Consider the following 19,260-nt stretch of genomic DNA (forward strand, 5'->3'; position numbering starts at 1 on the left):
AATGATTACAGCACTAGCGATGACTTTCCTGAGATGATTTTCATTATGATACCAAGTTTCTGGTCCTTGGTGTATGTTTTTACTATACATTAAAGAAAGGGTTAGTTACTTTCTCTCGGCGATCGTAGGGTGTTTTGTACTAGAAGCCAGAGAAGCCCAGCACACAGTGTGTATGAATTATGACCACAAAATGGCTGAGCAGCCTTCTAGGGAATCTTAACTGATTCTGCTGACTCTCTTTGGGACAGACTTAGGATCTTTGTTTTTCTATTTAATGCCTGCATGACTTTGGGCAAATCTCAGTTTCTTCAATAAAACTAGAATAATAATGTCTACCTCATAGTATTGTGAGGATCATAATAAACGTACCAGTGTATAAAGCACCTAGCACAGGGTCCTGTACAGAATAAGTGTATAGTGTATGTTAGTTCCCTTCCTCAGTCTCACTGCTACCTCCCCAACCTCGCCATCACAGCCACCTGCCCACAGCTGAAGTCACCCACATCACAACACCTATGCACTAGAGCAGTGGTTCTCAACCTTGGCTGCACATTAGAATCTTTGTTACTAATGTTGTGGCCCCGCCCCATAACAAAGAAACAGAATTTCCGGAGGATGAGGCCCAGAAATCAGGATTTTAAAAAGATTCCCAGGTGATTCTAATGTGCAGCCAAGGTTGAGAACCACTGCACTAGAGGAAGAAACACTTGCCATGCAAGAATTGACAGTCGCCAAAACCAGTTTGGCTCAGTGGATAGAGCGTCGGCCTGCGGACTGAAGGGTCCCAGGTTCGGTTCTGGTCAAGGGCATGTACCAGGGTTGCGGGCACATCCCCAGTGGGAGATGTGCAGGAGGCAGCTGATAGATGTTTCTCTCTCATCGATGTTTCTAACTCTCTATCTCTCTCCCTTCCTCTCTGTAAAAAATCAATAAAATATATTTAAAAAAAAAAAAAAAAGAATTGACAGTCAAATCCTTTGGCTCATGAAGATTTTGTAAATATTTTCACATTTATATTTATTAGAGCAGGAGTTGGCAAACTTTTTCTGTACAGACCAAACAGTAAGAATGTTATGCCTTTTAAGCCATATGGTCTCTGTGCAACTACTGGATTGTAGTGTAGCGCAAAAGCAGCCACAGACGATATGTAAATGAGTGAGTGTGGCTGTGTTCCAATAAGACCTTATTTACAAAATCAGGCAGCTGTCCGGACTTGGTCATATGGGTGAGCCCCAATCCAATAGGATTGGTGTCCTTATGAGATGAGAGTAGGACACAGACACGCATGGCAGGAAGACCACGTGAAGACACATGGAGACTGCCATCCACCAGCCAAGGAGAGAGGCCTCTGAGTGAAACTAACCCCACTGACACCTTGATTTTACTTCTAGCCTCAGAATTGTGAGAAAATAAGTTTCTGTTAAGTCATCCGATCTCTGGTACCTTGTTTTATAGCAGCCTTAACAAACTAACACAGATAATAACATAACCATTGAATAATGTAAAAATTCATGGGTATCCACTGATACAAGTGAATTTTAAAGGGAGGAAAAGGGAAAATGCTCCCTTAATACAGAATTCAGAAGGAATAGTGTAATTAAAATGATCACATTTCATAACCATCATAAACATAATTGACCCAAATAAGATTAATATACTAGAGGCCCAGTGCATGAAATTCGTGCATGAAGGGGGTCCCCTCAGCCCAGCATGCACCCTCTCCAATCCAGGATCCCTCTCACAATCCAGGACCGCTGGCTCCTAACTGCTCACCTGCCTGCCTGCCTGATCACCCTAACTGCGCCCCCCCCCCCCCCCCACCAGCCTGATCACCCCTAACCATCTCTGCCTGCCGGCCTGATCACTCCTAACTGCCCCCCCTGCTGGCCTGGTTGCCCCCACTGGCCCCCCCCCCCACTGGCCTGGTCGCCCCCAACTGCCCCCTCCTGCCTGCCTGGTCACCCCATGCAGCCTGCTGTTCGGTTGTCCATCCAGTTGTTTTGGTTGTGACAGCCCCTGGCTTTTTATATATTAGGATGCTGGAAGTGGGAGATAAAAGTTTGATGAGAAATAGGATGTTTACTTAAAGTCTCCCCCATAAATTACAGATTTAAAAAGTAACTTTTTAATAAAAAAACTTGGCAGACATTGTCTTAATTACAAGCCTCTTCATAGGAATACACAAACAACATAATGTGTTCCAGCCCAAAGTGCATCACCTGAAAGTAATCAGGAGAAAACAGACAAACCCAAACTGAGAAAGGTTCTGCGAAATAAATGGCCTGTTCTCTTTAAAAATGTCAAGGCCATGAAAGACAGACTGGGGGAATGACTTCAGATGAAAGCAAACTAAAGAGAGGTACAACAGGCCCTAGCGGGTTTGCTCAGTGGATAGAGCGTCAGCCTGTGGACTGAAAGGTCCCAGGTTCGATTGGGGCCAAGGGCACATGCCTGGCTTGTGGGAATCCAACCTCAGTAGGGGGTGTGCAGGAGGCAGACTCACTGATGTTTCTATCTCTCCCTTCCTCTCTGAAATCAAATAAAAAAATTTTTTTTTTTTTTAAAAAAAGAAAGGTACAACAAGTAAATGCAACATGTGGTTCTGGGTTGGACAACTGACCCAAGACCCAAGTTGAATACGAGGGTGGATTAAGTAGAACTATATCCGCGTTAAACTTCCTTGTGGTAACTGTACTAAAGTTAGGTAAGATTAAAACTGCATCGCAAGTGTAGTCCACCAATCAATAGCCACTGATCTCCTCTCCCCAGCTGCTTAGTGATGATTCAGAGAATCCCTCCACCCTCTTCCCAACATCATTTCTATTCCTGCTGTCCGGCCTTTCCTACCCGTCCAGCTTCTCCTCTCCCACCTTCTCCTCCCCCGACTCCTGGCCCCTGTCCTCTCCCTCTGGCTGCTCTGCGCTCCTGGCTCCTAGCTCTCGGCGGCTCCTTCCCCTCCAGGTGCGCCCCGCCGCCCCGCCGCCCCGCCGCCCCGCCGTGCGCTTGCGCTCTGCAGCCGCGGGAGCCGGCCCCGGAGTTGCAGGAACTTCTGCGCTGCGGAGCCGTCGCGCGGGACCCAGGCTCCCGGGCGGATACCGCGTGGGGCCGGGAGCGGTGGCCGCACTCGCCCTCCGGGCCGCGCTCCTGCCCGCGGCGGCGGCGCCACGATGGGCTGCTCCAGCAGCGCCCTCAGCCAGGCCGGCGACAGCCGCGGACGCCGCAGCGGTGAGCAGGGATTCGGGTCGGCTCGCTCCCCGGGGTCCGAAAGGTGCGACTGGTGCCCACCCGCCCGGCAGGGGGCGGGCTCCTCCCCGAGGATGGGAGTGGAACCCTCTCCGAGCGCCGCTGCTGACCCGGGGGGCGGCGGTCCGCGTGCGCCCCGCGCGCCCCGATGCGCGAGGCCAGGGTCCGGCGCTGGGGTTACTCCGTCTCCGGTGTGCTCGCGGGCATTATATCCCGAAATCTCTTAAACATATGAGTAATTTCCTGTCCTTAACAATAGATGCTATTTAATTTACCAAAAGAACGAAACTTCAGATTATAGAACAGTGTGAATTCCATTTCGTTGTGGTCGTAAGGGGGGATGTATACCCGTTTTCTACCCAGGCCTTCTATCTCCGCCTTGAAGGGTCAGTGTTTCAGCACTGGCGAAGGCAAGTGCAGAAAGTACAGACGGACAGTCGCTGCTTCACATAGGTCCCTGCACTTTTGAAGAGGTCAGATGCACTTTCCCCATTCCTTGACAAATGCGCAAGGGATGAAAAGTGGCCATCACTTGAGTCTTATAAAGAAATTCAACGAGTATATTTTGAGCGTCACGTATACAGTATAATAGTCAGGTGCTTGGCTAGATGCTGGCGACCCAAGTGACTCTCCTCTCCTCCCCTCCCCCCATCACCACAGAGACTCTGCTTTTGGAGTTTGGAGGTGGAAGAGGCAGACAATAAACAAGTTAAACAAATGACTAAGATAGTTTCTGACAGTGATAAGGGCTGTGAAAAGAATAAAAGCAGATTAATGGAGTAGAGAATAACTGGGTTTTACAGCTGACTCACTTCTTAGGTTTTGAATGGCTAACGTTTTGGACAAACCTCTGAAGGTTAGTAAGCAAATTCCTTCAAGCTAGTATACAGTCTTCAAGACTAACTTTAGGGAAATTTTGTACTCTGATGAATTCCTTTTCACAGGTCTTCTTTTCGCACCTTATGTTATTCCTAAAACAAATATCTTCCTCTGATTTTGTAGTACGGTTTCCATGAATGCTGTTTCAAAGCTCAGATGCTGATTCCTAGACAGAAATGTTTTATTGGAGTCGTTTTCATGGTCTATGATCATTTATTTCTAGCTTCAGTAGGTAACAGATAGCAGTAAAAAATTTAAAAATAGGCAAAAAACTAAAGCCATATATAAAAGTGACTCCAAACCCCTCGTGACTGACAACAATGTGAAGAGATGGAAACCCATTCCTGATGTACCAACCTTTCTCCCAAAGAGACGAAAGCCGCTGTACACCAAATATGCTCTCAGGAGGCCAGTGCAAGGAACAATTTCCTTGATGTCTCATGTTTTATCTTGTGAAACCAGGTTGCTTTTGCATTCTGTTCCGAGGGAAAAGCTTGAGGAAGATACAGCATATTATTTTGGCTCCTCCTATCCCCTGCCATGTCCCAGGTAACCTAGAGTTAGCATCCTGGTTTCAACAGCAGAGCATGAAATCATCATTATCAATTTTTAAATTGATAAAAACATGTATTGTAGGGAATGTCGCCCTTGGGGAGGGGCAAAAGTATCTAATAGATGGAATGGAGTTTTTAATCCTCTCATAAAATAGTGAGTGACCTTTGAAAAATTATCACTAATATTAATAACCATAAACTTGAGTCACACACACTCTCTGTGTTTATTCATGCTTTCATTGCTGTTCTAAGTTTACACATATGTTGTTCTGAAAGAAATGTTAAAATACCTGACCATCAGTTTCAATGCATAGAATATGCTGCATAATATGCTCAATGCACAGATTGAGTCAATCAACAGGTGTTTTGCTTCTGAGCCTCATTCAGACAATACTCTCATGTAATTGGATACTATTGTACGTTCATCACCATTTCACCTCCATGATACTGGAGGCCAGATAAATAATTCATTCCTGTTTCTGCAGGTCAAAACTTCTTGATATAAAATCTCAAGTGTGTATGCACTTTTAGATAAAAAACAGTCCAAGTTTGCCCTAGCTGGTTTGGCTCAATGGATAGAGCGTCGGCCTGCAGACTGAATGGTCCCAGGTTCGATTCCGGCCAAGGGCACATGACTGGGTTGCAGACTCGATCCCCAGTAGGGGGCATGCAGGAGGCAGCCAATCAATGATTCTCTCTCATCATTGATGTTTCTATCTCCCTCTCCCTTCCTGTCTAAAATCAATAAAATATATTTAAAAAACCCCCCAAAAAACCAGTCCAAGTTTATTAAATGTCCTGTACATACATTTACTTCCTGTGCCCCCCAGTGCCTAACAATGGTTGGTATAGAATTGGTGAATGAATTACTTTATTTAATCCTTACAACAGTGCTATGACTTTGAGTCTTATGATTTCTCCATTTTATAGAAAAGAGTAAATAATTTGCCCAAGGTTATGGAGCTCCTTAAGAGTCAGAGCTGGGCTTTGAATTCAGGTACTCTGATTCCAGAACTTGACCTATTCCTCCGTAAACCAGCTTGTGATAACTAGATTTAAATCTGTTTTGACCTTACATCACCCTTGATTGCCATTAGAGGGTGGTTATCCACTATGCAAACAATAAAAGAAATATAAAGTATAATAGAGTATTTATTGTGATCTCTAAATTAGATATACTGTATATTATAGTAAGTATACAAATATGATATATGTAATTCATACATATATAAATACTATAACTATAATGTTATAATAGATATTTATCTCTAAATAAGAGTCAGTAAAATATGAAGTTTATATTTGCTTCCAAGTTTAACTGGAAATATTTGGAGGACATTTAGCCTTAGAGATATTTTAAACAGAGTATATAAGATATGAAGAAACTTCCGATGGCTTCCCACAGAGATACAGATAATCTTTATATCATAAGATATTCTTTTAAATTCACAATATCAACCTTCGAACCCCATGGGTTAAAGCTAAAATACAGCAAGTAGCCTGAAGACTGGATTTACGTTGACAGTTCCACCTAACAACTTTCTGCTACTGGCTTAAGAACTGTTTGTTATACATGATGCAGTATTATCAGCAAAAGAATCATAAATAATGGGTTGAACTAGATTACCTCTTAAGATCTTATAGCTCTTACATCTTGTAAAACTAAAATATGAAGGTACTTATTTTCTGGGCTCCAATTTAAATCTAATAGCAGCTCTTGGTCAGGGAGCTGCTATGCTGAATAGGAAAACCCATTCACATGACGACATTAGTCTGACCCATCAATCCTCAATTCCACCGAGCTCCCATCACCTCCAAGACCACTGGCGAGGGAAAGAAGTAGAGAGTGGCCTATGATTGTAAGTCATTAATTAGTGCTACTCAAAGTATAGAACAGTGCCTGGTACCTGATAGTCACAGATTTTTACTGAATGCTCCCCCCTCCCCAAAGGACAATTAGAGTTGGAATTTCTTGTTTGTGGAAGCAAGTTGTAAATATTAGGGTGATTTCTATCCTTTCCAGTGCCATGAGTAGCCGTTGGACTCTGAACACAAAGGTTTTGCTGACTTCACAGACGTTAATGGACCGGAAGCTTTGGCCTGGGAACCCTCGTCCCTCCTCCCAGTGCTTCCAGCCCCTGGTTTCATGGGTAACTCTTTCCCAAACTCTTTTCTAAAATGAATGCCGTCCACTTGGGAGGCTTCTTCCTGAGGTTTTACAGCTTAAGCATAAAAGTAGACAAAGTAAATAGGTGGTAATTATTGACAAATTCATTGCTAGGTTAATGTGTACATTTCCACTCACAGGCAGTCATTTGTTTGTTCTAGCCTCAACCCCGACTGTGAGGAGCACCTGCTGCCAAGACAGTCAGATGAGGCTTGGATTTCACACAGTTATGTCCATTGTTATTTGTATAGTGGAGATCCCTTCAGTCTTCAACCAGTGTTTTTACACAGTGAATTTCAGTCCTAAGTAGACATTTTTTTTTTAATTAAAGAACAAACATCAGTAACACTAGCATGAATTTTTATAGGCTTTTCTTGCATATAGATATTATACAAATGGGATTTCTGTCTTTTAAATGCTAGAACTCTCTGACGAGATCGGGCGCGTTCAGGGTGGTATGGCCGTAGACTGCTAGAACTCTCTGAATTTTTTAAAAAATATATTTTTTTTAAATATATTTTTTTATTGATTTCAGAGAGGAAGGGAGAGGGAGAAAGAGATAGAAACATCAGTGATTAGGGAGAATCATTGATCAGCTGCCTCCGGGGTGCCCCACACTGGGGATCGAGCGCGAAACCCAGGCATGTGCCCTGACTGGGAATCAAACCGTGACCTCCTGGTTCATAGGTCAGTACTCAACCATTGAGCCACACTGGCTAGGCTGGACTGAGTCTTGTATGTCTTTGTGTTCCCTTGAGAGCCTGGCACGCAGAGAATGTTTGGTAAGTCTTTGCGGTAGGCCTGGTTATTATGTACAGTGAATTAAAACGGAATCTAAGAACTACATATATGGCTCAAAAAAAAGAAAACATTTGAAAAATGAATACAATGCAAATCATACCTCCTACCCACCATCTGCTTAGTTCTGATCTCACCTAAGAGTAAAAAAATTTTCTGTGTATTCTTCCAAAGTTTCTTTATAGAGTAAAATACCATTTCTCTCTCCCATCTTTTTTCATGAAATATAGTGTATTATAACCAATAGTCTTGACCTTGTTTTTTTCACCTACCAATAAGGAGATCTTTCTATATTGGTATATAGAGAACTTTCTCCTTTTTAATGCTTGTTTAAAGAATGCAGTGTGTGATTTCCTTAACCAGTCCCCTATTTGTTTTCAGTCTTTTCCTGTTGCAAATGGCTGCTATTGAATTCCTTTACACAGACGTCATTTTGAATGTGTGCAAGCGTGACTGTAGACAGTTTCCCAGAAGTGGGAGAGGGCACGTGCATTTATAATTCGATAGATAACTGCCTCAGTGACTTCTCAGGGTTAGACTAGTTTACACTCTCATCAACAGTACAATAAATCTTTTCCTAAAATTGAAGGCTTTAGTGCAGCTGCATCAAAACATGGGAACAGAGCAGGAATCAGGAGATAAGATAGGAGTACCCACTTGTTTCCAAGATTTTTAGCCGTGATCTCATTTAGTTCCTACAAGAGCCGTATAAATAAAGCAAACATTAGATAACCGAACAGCTGAAAACCGCAGCTCAGTGAGGATGCATAACTTGCCCAAGGTCTCACAGCTAGTAAGTGATGGGGTTGGGGCTTAGTATGTGAGGCTCTGAACCCCTGCTCTTCTTACAGACTCCAGTCCCATCTGGGGTCTAGGTTCGGTTCTGCCAGAGCTCGTCATGTCACCTTACACCTAGGAGGAATGCAGTGCGTTTCTGTAGAGTGTGTGGATGGGTGAATGAATGAGTAAACAGAGATGGGAATTTAGCGGGGTGGGAGTACTACTTAGAAAAGCAGAGAGAGAATGGGAATCGGGACCCATAGAATACAGAAACTGGAAAGTCATTTTAGCCAAAATGGGCTTGGGAAGAGAGTGTTGGGTTATTAAGAGGGTCTTCTAGTCAGACAGGAAAAGGTCAACACAGCAAAACAAAGTTTTATTGTGTTCTGCTAAATCATGCTCCTGTAAGGTTGCCACCTGTCCCAGCTCCTGTGTACAGTTTCACTTATGTTAATGTTTTACAACATCAAGTTTAAAATAAAAACCTAATACTTGTGGGGGGGTTACTGAAAGGCTCACCAAAACTGATAAAAGCATCGAACTTGGCTAGGCTTCAAATCCTGGTGTGTACAAGTGTAGGTAGTACTGGGTAATGATTGGTTTTTTTAAAATCCAAATACCAGACTAAAGCTCGGCAAGTGGGTGTTAATGTCTGGAAAATACCCTAATGACCTCAAAGCTTCTCTACTGTCAGGGCTGTTACTATTGTTCATTCCTTGAACCCCTCCTTGGGAACTGCCCAGGGGGTCAGAGCTTTGCCCTTTAAGGATGAAGACTGAAACAAACAAACAAACACCCACATTGTTTTTTGTTTTTGTTGTTTTTTTTTTAAATATATTCCACTGATTTTTTACAGAGAGGAAGGGAGAGAGATAGAGAGCTAGAAACATCGATGAGAGAGAAACATCGATTCAGCTGCCTCCTGCACATCTCCCACTGGGGATGTGCCCACAACCCAGGTGCATGCCCCTGACCGGAATCGAACCTGGGACCCTTCAGTCCGCAGGCCGACCCTCTATCCACTGAGCCAAACCGGTTTCGGCCCACATTGTTTTTAACAGTTAAAATTCCACGGGAATTACGTGTGCTTATCAAGCGTTCTGAGGTGTCTTTCCAACCATATGTTCTTGTTTCTCTGTAGTTAAATTTAAAAATTAGGTTTACCTTCAAACTTTATTGCGTTTACCTTGTGATGGTCAAAACTGATTTTAAATAAGCAAGTCCAAGTATTTCTACTATAAAAGAAAAGTGGCTTGTCCGATTTTTATTTGCCCTCTATAGGATTTTTTAAAAATTGTTTTTATTGATGGTTTTATACTTCCCTACGTGGGATATTGCTTAGGTTCACCTCTCTTCAAAATGAGTGCCTTGTTAACATCTGTTGACCAACAGAATGCGCCTTTGGGGATTAGCGTGTGCACCATGGCACACGAGGACAGCATTTCTACGTACACCGATGAGGGGAAGGGGCAGACATATGTAGAATAGCGTCACAGTTAACTCCACAAATGCTTGTTGGATGGGCGGATAAAGAAATGAATGGGACTGAGGAGAAAGCAAAGTAAAAATAGGAGCGGGAAGATGACTAGGCTCTGCCCTTGAGCTGACTCATGCTGCATCCCTGGTTCCCGAAGGTCAAAACCTACGAGAACCTAGAGATGGTGGCAACAAGGAAAAAATACCAAGATCTCCCTTTCTCACTGATTCTCTAGAAAACCCTGCAGACAGGCCGGTGAGGTCTTTGGGATGTCTGATCTGTTACCCCGGGGGTAGGACATACTGCTCAAGGTTTCCTCCTTGCTGGGTAGAAACTTGTCATTTCTGATTAGGGTAACTTGTTCTAATAAACACTTTATATGCATTATTTAATTTGATTAGCCCAATGGTGAGTGCTGGTTTTTTAACTTGTATATCAATTATTTTCTTATTTTTAGCATATGCTCCTCATAATCATCTTTTTTTTATGGTACAGTCACATTTCATCCAGTAGAATATTTATCTTTTCCCACAATTTTTAGATTTTAAGTTGTTCTCCAGCTTTTGCTATTATAAAGAATACTGGGATGATATACTTTCCCCCAAAGCATTTCCCTGACATTTATGCTTTTAGGATAAATTTCCAGGATCACTGGGTCAAAGAGTATAGGCATGTATTGTCACAATGACTTTTCATTCATTGTTTAATGTGAGGTGATGGCTCATGGAACTCTGAGACAGGTGGGAGAGACAGGTTCACTGCCATTTTACAGACGAGATCATTGGGAGCTAAGTTCCCCAGGTCATACAGTTAGAGGAAGAGCCATCATTAAAATGCATGCTTCTCAGATCTCTCCTAATTTGTCTTCCCAGTGCGCCCCCAAAATGAAATGAACTGAACACGCCACTTTCCTTCCCAGGCATTTTAGTCTTGACCTAATGGGGCTTCTCTGTCAGGAGGCCTCCTCCTTTCACTCAGGGTCCTTCTACTTTAGAAGGAAAGTAAGACATTTCAAGCAGCCCAAGGACCACACATGGTAAAATCTTCAGCTACATCTAAGGAGGAAGAAAGGTGGAACAGGGACAAGAACATGAGAAAACAAAATGTACTAAATTAGAATATGGGACAGGAACCATGAGAAAGTGCATAAGGAGCAAACAGGAAAAACACACTGTGCTTTTGAAGGACCTTCATGCTCAGGATGAGGTGTGTGAGCTGAAGACAGCAGAGAGACTTGAATTAGGGAGTGTTAGGGTCATGGTAATGGCCTTTCTGTACTCAATTGCACCCAAGACTGTCTTGAACTGTCAAATCTACTTCTTGATAGCAATATACTTTCTCAAGATAGAAACTGAACAAGAATGTGTATTTTCTTTTTATTTTTCAAATGAACGATCAAAAAGTAACTTCAGCTATGTATTTCTCAACCACAGAAGAAAGCGAGTCCTGCTTTGTCCAACCCAAACCCCGTACATTGGGAGGAGAATCTACTACTTATGACAAGGCACAAAAGGAAAACCTTCCTCCATTAGAGAAGCTCAAGATTTCAGCAGCGTCTACAGCTAATGGTGTTAAATCCCTTCATGATCAGCCCCTGGCAAAGGATGCTGCAGACCCGCTGGGATCCCCGGAGAAGATTCAGCCTTTAGAGGGACCCCAGGAGTCTGGGCCACTTCAGCAAGATGGCAAAGATGAAACTCCAGGAGCAGGAGGACAGAAAGATGTGGAAGCAGTGACAGAGGCCCAGCCTTTAGAAGGAAATGCCGAGACGGAACCTTTAGGAACAGAAGCCAGGCATCAGCCTTTGAGGACAGCCGGCGAGAGGGACTCCCCTGGAGCCGTAGGAGACACCGAGACTCCACAGACTGCCAGAGAGATGAAACCTCTAAGAAGAGCTGGAAAAATCCCACCTCTGGAAGCAGGTAGAGAGTCACAACCTCCAGAAAAGCCCCAACTCCTAGACACCGTTCCCACGGAGACGGAAGCTCCAGAAATATTGGAAGGACGTCAGCCTGTTGAAACAGCTGAGGAACATCAACTTCAAGAAACACTGGGGAGGGATGAGCAATCCCAACTTCTAGAAACAATGTCCAAAGGGAAAGGATTTCTGGAAATATCGGAAGGAAGTCAGCTTGTGGAAGCAGCTGTAAAGAACGATTTGATTCCTAAAACTCCTGAAGGTCTGGTAAACATGGAGCAGATTCAACCTGAAGGAATAGTCGGAAGCGTGGAGCGTCCAGCGGGAACTCTGGAAACAGGGACAAACATGGAAATGGTCAGGAAAATTCACACCAAAAAGGAGGACCAAAACATTGAAGGTAAGAGATGCTGTGAGAGATTCAGGATGTTTAGATGGGCTTCATAAGAGGTCATCTTGGCGGGCGGGGGAGGGGGGGGGCAAGGATGGGGGGGAGGATGTGGCTTCTACATACACTGAAGTATCTATTACAGGTGGTTGAAGTTCGTTTGACCCAAGTCAAGAAGGTTTCCATATCTGGAAAACAGGCGTTTGGCTTTCCAGCAAACTTTTCTAAAGCACATTGTGTGTCCAGATTTCTAACCTAGTTTCATCATTGGAGAGAACCGAATATTGAAGCCAACATGTTAAAATTTCTGGACTTTCCCATGTTTACTCTTCATCAGGTCCCATGTGAGGGGTGAGGTTCCAAAGGAAAGATGAATAGATGGTTAGTGGAGGAATTGATGTCCTAAGGAAAGAACACACAAATAATGGATCTTACAGTGTAATTTTTATCTTTGCCAGTTTTATCCTTAGAAAATTACTCTGCCCTTGTCCTCCTATACGCTTTTTACCTTTAAGAGAATACTAGAGGAAATGGATTGTTTTGGCATATGGTGTTTTTTAAGTGTATCTTACCAGAGAAAAATAAATGGTGCCTATACTGTACTTTATTGGAGTTATTGTAAAAAATAACATTTCTTCTGGGGCATGATTTACATTTTGGCTAATTTTAGCTTCACCCTATAATTAAGTGAAGCATTTATCCCTCTGTTGCTTAATTCTTTCATTTATTAGCGCAGTGGTTGTTGTGCTTAATCATATGGGAGGCGCTTGGGTTCAGGAGGAGTAAGAGATTGCTCCTGTTCTCAAGGGGGTCACAGTCTAGTGGGAAGAAGGCAGAATTTAAACAAATTGCCACAACCTATTGAGATAAGCACTTTGATGAAGATATGTACAAGTACTCTGGGAGTAACAAGGGAGAAACAAGAAATAGCAGATATTTGTTAGACCAGGGCTGGCAAAGTCAAGTCTTTAGGGCCTAGGATAATGAGAGGGAGTGAAGGGAGGGGCACATGGAAGGTCCGGCAGAGCTCACAGGGACTTTGGTCAATAGGAACATGGTCCCTATCGAAGAGGCAGCTGCTCTTGGCTCCACCATGAGCATGGGGCCAGTGCTGTCCAAACCGACTTCTTAGGGAAATAGATTGGTATGTGCAGTGTCCAGATTCAGAAGTGTTGTTATTGGCATTCAGAGCATCTGAGAGAACCAGGGTGATCACCTGTCTTGAAACCACCAAAAAAATGTATTGTTTAGACCTAAAGAGTAGGAGCTGTCCCCAGCCCTGGCCAGTGTAGCAATGGTTGAGTGTCGGCCTGGGAACTGAAGGGTTCAGGGTTATATTCTCTATTGGGGCATGTGCAGGAGGCAACCAATCGATGTGTCTTGCTCACATCGATGTTTCTCTCTTTCCCTCCCTCTCTTCCATTCTCTCTAAAAAATGAACGGGAAAAAATATTCTTGGGTGAGGATTAACAACAACAAAAATCTGTCCCCATTGGCAACCAGCTGTGGGTACTTTATTGTTAATGCTAAATAAGCATCTCTTAATATCTCCTGTGGTTACTTTTCCAGGCGAGACAGGCGAAGAGGTTGGAACAGAGATGGAGAAAGTTAGTGAAAGAGCGGAAACAAAAGGAGAAGAAACAGGAGGAGCTGTGGATCTTCCAGCAGCCACCTAGATAGGTATGGTGATGGAAGGGTGAATGGACACAGAGTGTCATCACAGAGGACAGAAAGATGTAGGGAAGCTTGTGGTTACAGATCTCACCTTAATGACAATAGCCAGAGCCAGTAACAACTAGGGTTTATGATCAGTAAAGAGTTTGAGGGTGTTTTCTTCATTGTGGCAATGGGTCAATTCAATTTAGAAAATGAGACCCCAAAATGAAAATATAAACCTTTAGCTACTGGTGGCTGGAGGAGGGAGTTAGCAAATATTAGGGAGCTCAGGATAATAAAGTCACACAGTTATAATTACTATGGAATAAGAATGAACAACAAAATGATGCAAACTATACCTAGGATGTCTTTCCTACAACAGAAAGGCTGGTAAAAACCTTAGAAAGTATGTCATCTAATTACCTTCTCTTCTAGAGTCTATCTACTACTGTAGAGCTTTATTCATCATGTTATGTTAAAAATGTTAACAAAATCCTTGTCAAAGGAATTCAAACTCTGGTGCTGCTGCGAGATGAGGTGTTTTCACAGTGAAAGGCTACACATCTTCCATGTGCCTTTTTGAATTAAGTATAGATTTTACACTCATGTGAGGTATTTCATTTGATCTTACCCTTTTGACTGACATGAAAGGTGTTCTAAATTAATTGAATTTTTAAAATATATTTTATTGATTTTTTTACAGAGAGGAAGGGAGAGGGATAGAGAGTTAGAAACATCGATGAGAGAGAAACATCGATTCAGCTGCCTCCTGCATACCCCCTACTGGGGATGTGCCCGCAACCAAGGTACATGCCCTTGACCGGAATCAAACCTGGGACCCTTCAATCTGCAGGTCGACGCTCTATCCACTGAGCCAAACCGGTTAGGGCAATTAATTGACTTTTTAAAGTATTTCAGCCCTAGCCAGTTTGGCTCAAGCTCAGTAACAAGCTATATATTTGGTGTAGTTCCAAAAAGAGCAATATTTTTAGGTCAGAAAGTTATATAAATTGGAACTGATATAAACATATTTCAAGCTACATTTTGTAATGCAAAGATGTTTTTCATGACCAAAAGGTATTTTTATATAGATATCTACTAAGTAGAAAATATCAAAGCTTAGTGTAAAATATGAATGATCACCTTAAAAAGTGGAATTATACTTTTATCAAGTACTGAAATAGTAGGATTCATTTACTTAACAGGCATAAAGGGATTTTTATGCCTATTAAGTAAATGTGGATTTTTTTCAATATGTAACAGTTAGAGATCTGTTCAGAACTCATGCCTGAAAGAACTCTTTCTCAAAAACATTATTATATAGTTGTAATGTACAAGTTTTCAAATGTTTTTATTAATCCCATTATTTTCCATTAATAACTAAAATCATTCTCAGAAAAATTTGGAACTTTGTATAAATTTATGGTACTTTTTGTACTTTTGTCTTTGGTCTTTAATGTAGTTACTAACACCTTTTTAGAAACTATTCTTATTCTTTTAGATAATATTAAGTTTTTAATTCAAAACTTATAAAGAAAATGAAAATGTTCTATAATATTTGACTAGTTCAAAGTTGAAGTATTCCATATAAGTAATCTGTTAATTTTTAAAAACAAAATTAAGGTAATGAATGTCTATAGTAAAACTCAATACAGAAAGGTATAAAATGGGCAGTGAACTTCTCCCTCCCACATCCCTTACTTAGTGCTTCTACAAAGAGGTAATAAAGTTTCTTGTGTATACTTCCAAAAGGTCATGTCTATGCCAGGCTATATGTATATGCTAAAACAAAAGTGTATATTTACATATCCACATCGTAAAACACAAATGACAATTTACATAGCCCTTGCGTTGTGAGAAGCGCTTGTAAAACCACTGATCTATCCTTTCCTATGTTAGATTGTTTTTCTTTTGCCAAAGACAGATAGACTTAGCATAGCAAAGTGCATTCTGGTCCTAAGTCCCCAGACTCTGACAAGAGATGATCAATTTTGCCTCCAGATTAAAAATGTACAAGCTGGACAGAAGGCTTGAGCTCTTCGTAATGAATGAATAGAACAACTATCATCAGGGCTGGATTTTCTAATCCCGGGTGCTGTATAGCCACTTTGTAGCCCAGTTTGTGTTATACTAAGATAATTTTAGTATTTTCTATTCCTGACTGGAGGGAAATGGTGAGCAAATGATTTGCCAGCGAGCAGCCCCAGTAGGGAGAGAACCTTTGCATTCACCAGCAGAGGGTGCAATTGCAAACCGGGGAGCTCTCCCGCCCAGACTGCAACACTGTCGGCAGGAAGTGCTCTGTATCTCGCCTCCTGGGGGACCCACAGGATCGGAGCATGTGGTCCACCTGTGACCTTATTGCTTTTCTCATTTAGACTTCGGAGTCAGAGCTCCTAGAGAAGCTAATGGCCTTTGAACAGTCAAAACACCCACATCGCTTTTTAACAAACACTTCATTGCACACTTGCTTTTGGATTATGAATGGCTTTTAAAGGAAAATGTCTTTTTCCACATTTAACTAGGTAAAGAGTGTTGGATGGTCATGGTCCAATAATCCTAGTAGGATTTACACCTGTGCTCATTTGGAAACTGCAATAGCTTGTTAGAGCATCTAATATTATAAGCATCTCAGTTTTATAAAGGTAATGTGGTGACCCAGTTAGTTCTGAATTGTTCCACAAAAGCCACCATAAAGCCATTCATGTGGCCCACACACATCTGTACGGTAAAAGGAGAGTGATCCTCTTCTCTGTTTCCTCCCACCAAACTGCAAGGCATGGCTGTGTCTGAATAGCTGAAAGCATTTACTTACAGGATGTCATTGAATCTAACACTTCATCAGCTCCTCTCCTCCCCAGAGCTTATCAAGTTAATGAGCATCTGGTTATCATTTCAAGGTTTTAATCGCAGAAACAGAATCAGTGTAATTTCAGAGAGCAGCTGACAGGTGTGTCATTTCTCTTTTCAGTTCTTGTTACTACCAACTAAAGTTAGGGAACTACGTGGTGGAATTAATTCACACGGAGTAAAATTGGAGGCCTTTGGCTTTATTTCAGAAATACCACTCGGCTAACTTACTGGACAATATTTGGGATATTGCAAGCTAACAATAATATCATGATTTCTGTGCCTAATAAAAGAAGTCTCCAAACATCAAATCCAGGCTTTAATAACTTTTGAAAGTAGAAGAAGGGCCAGTCCATATTCTATTAATCTAAATTGCCCTTTCAGCTTAATAATGTGCTACTGACATGAATAAACATGCTACACTATCAACTGTTGAGCACAGAGATCTGCAAGCCTCAACAGTTTCTAGGGTAAGAGTTCTGAGAGGCCACTTACGGATACTAATTTTGGTTTGACATCTGCCTCATTTTTTTTCCTTGTAGAATATAGATAGTTGTCAAATTTTTCTTAATAAAACAAAAGTAACTGTAGCAACATACCATTCATACTATTATCTACATTTATGAAAATAATTATGCGTATTATATTGAATTGACTTACGCAACCCTGATTCCAAACACTTAAAAAAAATTATTCAGTTGATTCCAAACACTTAAAAAATATTATTCAGTGACAAGAAAAGAGGCTTCTATGGTAGCTGCACTGTGTGGCTTTGGGTTGGGAGGGAGTGTCAGCCCCAGTACATCACTGGTCAGGGCACAAACCTGGGTTTCGGGTTCAATCCCCAGTTGGGGTGAGTATGTGAGGAAACTGATCGATGTTTCCCTCTCACATTGATGTTTTTCTCTTTCTCTGTCTCCTTCCCTCTCTCCCTCTCTCTCAGCATGTCCTTGAGTGAGGATTAAAAAATAATAATAAAACAACTTTTTTAAAAAGTGTTTATCATTGCAAATATCTAGCCCTGAATGTTTGATAGAGTTTACCTATATATATTTTTTTATCATTTACTTAATGATAACACACTTCAAAGAGATTGCTCTCTGAATGTTTGATAGGCTAACATAAGTGTTCCTTTTCACATGTAGCAAAATCTAGTGATTCTCCTTTAGAGTGGAAAGAAGACTCAAACTCCCAACCCAGCCACTAACAAGCCAACAGCTTGGGTACCAGCACTTTATTTCCACCTCTTTAACTCTAGGGTTTGAATTTGAAGTCATGACCTATCCGTGACCTAAGTATGCCCCTTAGGCCCAGCCTAGACAGAGTATCTAATTTCCTGGCTATATTATTTTACTGTTTTTTAATCAAAGAAAACACCAAGCCCAATTTTATAGGTAAACTCTCTATTTTATAATAGAAAAAAATATTTAAACTACTGATTCCATTTCTTTCATGGTAAAAGGAACATTCAGATTTTCTAGTTTTTTCTTCAGTCAGTTTTTCTTCAGTCATTTACATTGTAGAATTTGTGCACTTCATCTAAATTTTCATATCTGTAGGCATCTTTTTCATCTCTTCTGGCTATATTCAAGTGCCCCTTTTCATCTAAGATTGCTTATTTAGGATTCTTCCTTTTTTAATTCAGTCTTGCTCAGAGGTTGATCAATTTTGGTTTGGTTGATCTTATTTTCTTTTTCTTTTATCATTCACTAGAGGCCTGGTGCACGAATTTGTGCACGGATGGGGTCCCTCGGCCTGGCTGGCAATCGAGGCCGTCTCTCCCAGTCCTGATCAGGGCGATTGGGGCCGGCTGGCTTGGGGGAGGGACCGCGGGAGGTTGGCTGTGGGAGCACACTGACCACCGGGGGGCAGCTCCTGCATTGAGCATCTGCCCCCTGGTGGTCAGTGCACATCATAGCTACTGGCCGGTCATCCAGTCATAAAGGTTGCTTAGGCTTTTATATATATAGATTTCTTCTCTGAATCCTATTATCTCCAGCTCCTTGATATCTCTGGCAAAGCCTCTGATTGGTCCAGCTCAGGTTAGGGGCCCCTTCCTAAATCAATCACTATAGCCAGGAAATCAGATCCTCTGTCTAGGCTGGGCCTAAGGAGCATACTTATGGATAGGTCTTGACTGGAAATTCAAACCCTAGAGTTAAAGAGCTGGAAATAAACTGCTGGTACCCAAGCTGTTGGCTTGTTAGTGGCTGGGTTGAAGTTTGAGTCTTCTTTCCACTCTGAAGGAGAGTCACTAGACTTTGTTACATCTGAAAAGGAACACTTACGTTAGCCTATCAAACATTCAGACAGCAATCTCTTTGAAGTGTTTATCATTAAATAAATGATCATGAAATGTCTAAAATGTTAAAAAATATTTAAAACCACAACCCATACTGAGTGAAAAAAGCAAGTAAGTTGACTATATTCAGTATGGCCTTAGCAATATATAATACAAAAGCAGGCAAAACTAAATGATCATTTGTATGCGTAACTTCTGTGTGGCAAAACTATCAAGAAAAGCAAGAATGATTAACCCAAAATTTAGGA

The 19,260-nt window shown here is 41.8% G+C and overlaps 1 protein-coding gene across 5 annotated transcripts in view; it reads left to right on the top strand.

Annotated features, from left to right (window-relative positions):
• Nucleotides 1-19,260, top strand: part of ERICH5 (glutamate rich 5) — a 29,313-nt gene that overhangs the window by 2,149 nt on the left and 7,904 nt on the right. For 2 of the 5 annotated variants that reach the window (XM_036337831.1, XM_036337833.1), the window contains exons 2-3: nt 11,332-12,216; nt 13,774-13,884. In XM_036337831.1, the coding sequence (XP_036193724.1) occupies nt 11,332-12,216; nt 13,774-13,880 (992 nt within the window). In that variant the 3' untranslated portion in view covers nt 13,881-13,884. Of the gene's footprint in view, nt 1-3,008; nt 3,226-6,699; nt 6,827-11,331; nt 12,217-13,773; nt 13,885-19,260 lie in introns of those variants that run through there. The other 3 variants (XM_036337836.1, XM_036337834.1, XM_036337832.1) reach the window with 3 other exon arrangements.

Source organism: Myotis myotis, unplaced genomic scaffold (genome assembly GCF_014108235.1).
Source record: "Myotis myotis isolate mMyoMyo1 unplaced genomic scaffold, mMyoMyo1.p scaffold_m19_p_16, whole genome shotgun sequence".
NCBI lineage: Eukaryota > Metazoa > Chordata > Mammalia > Chiroptera > Vespertilionidae > Myotis > Myotis myotis.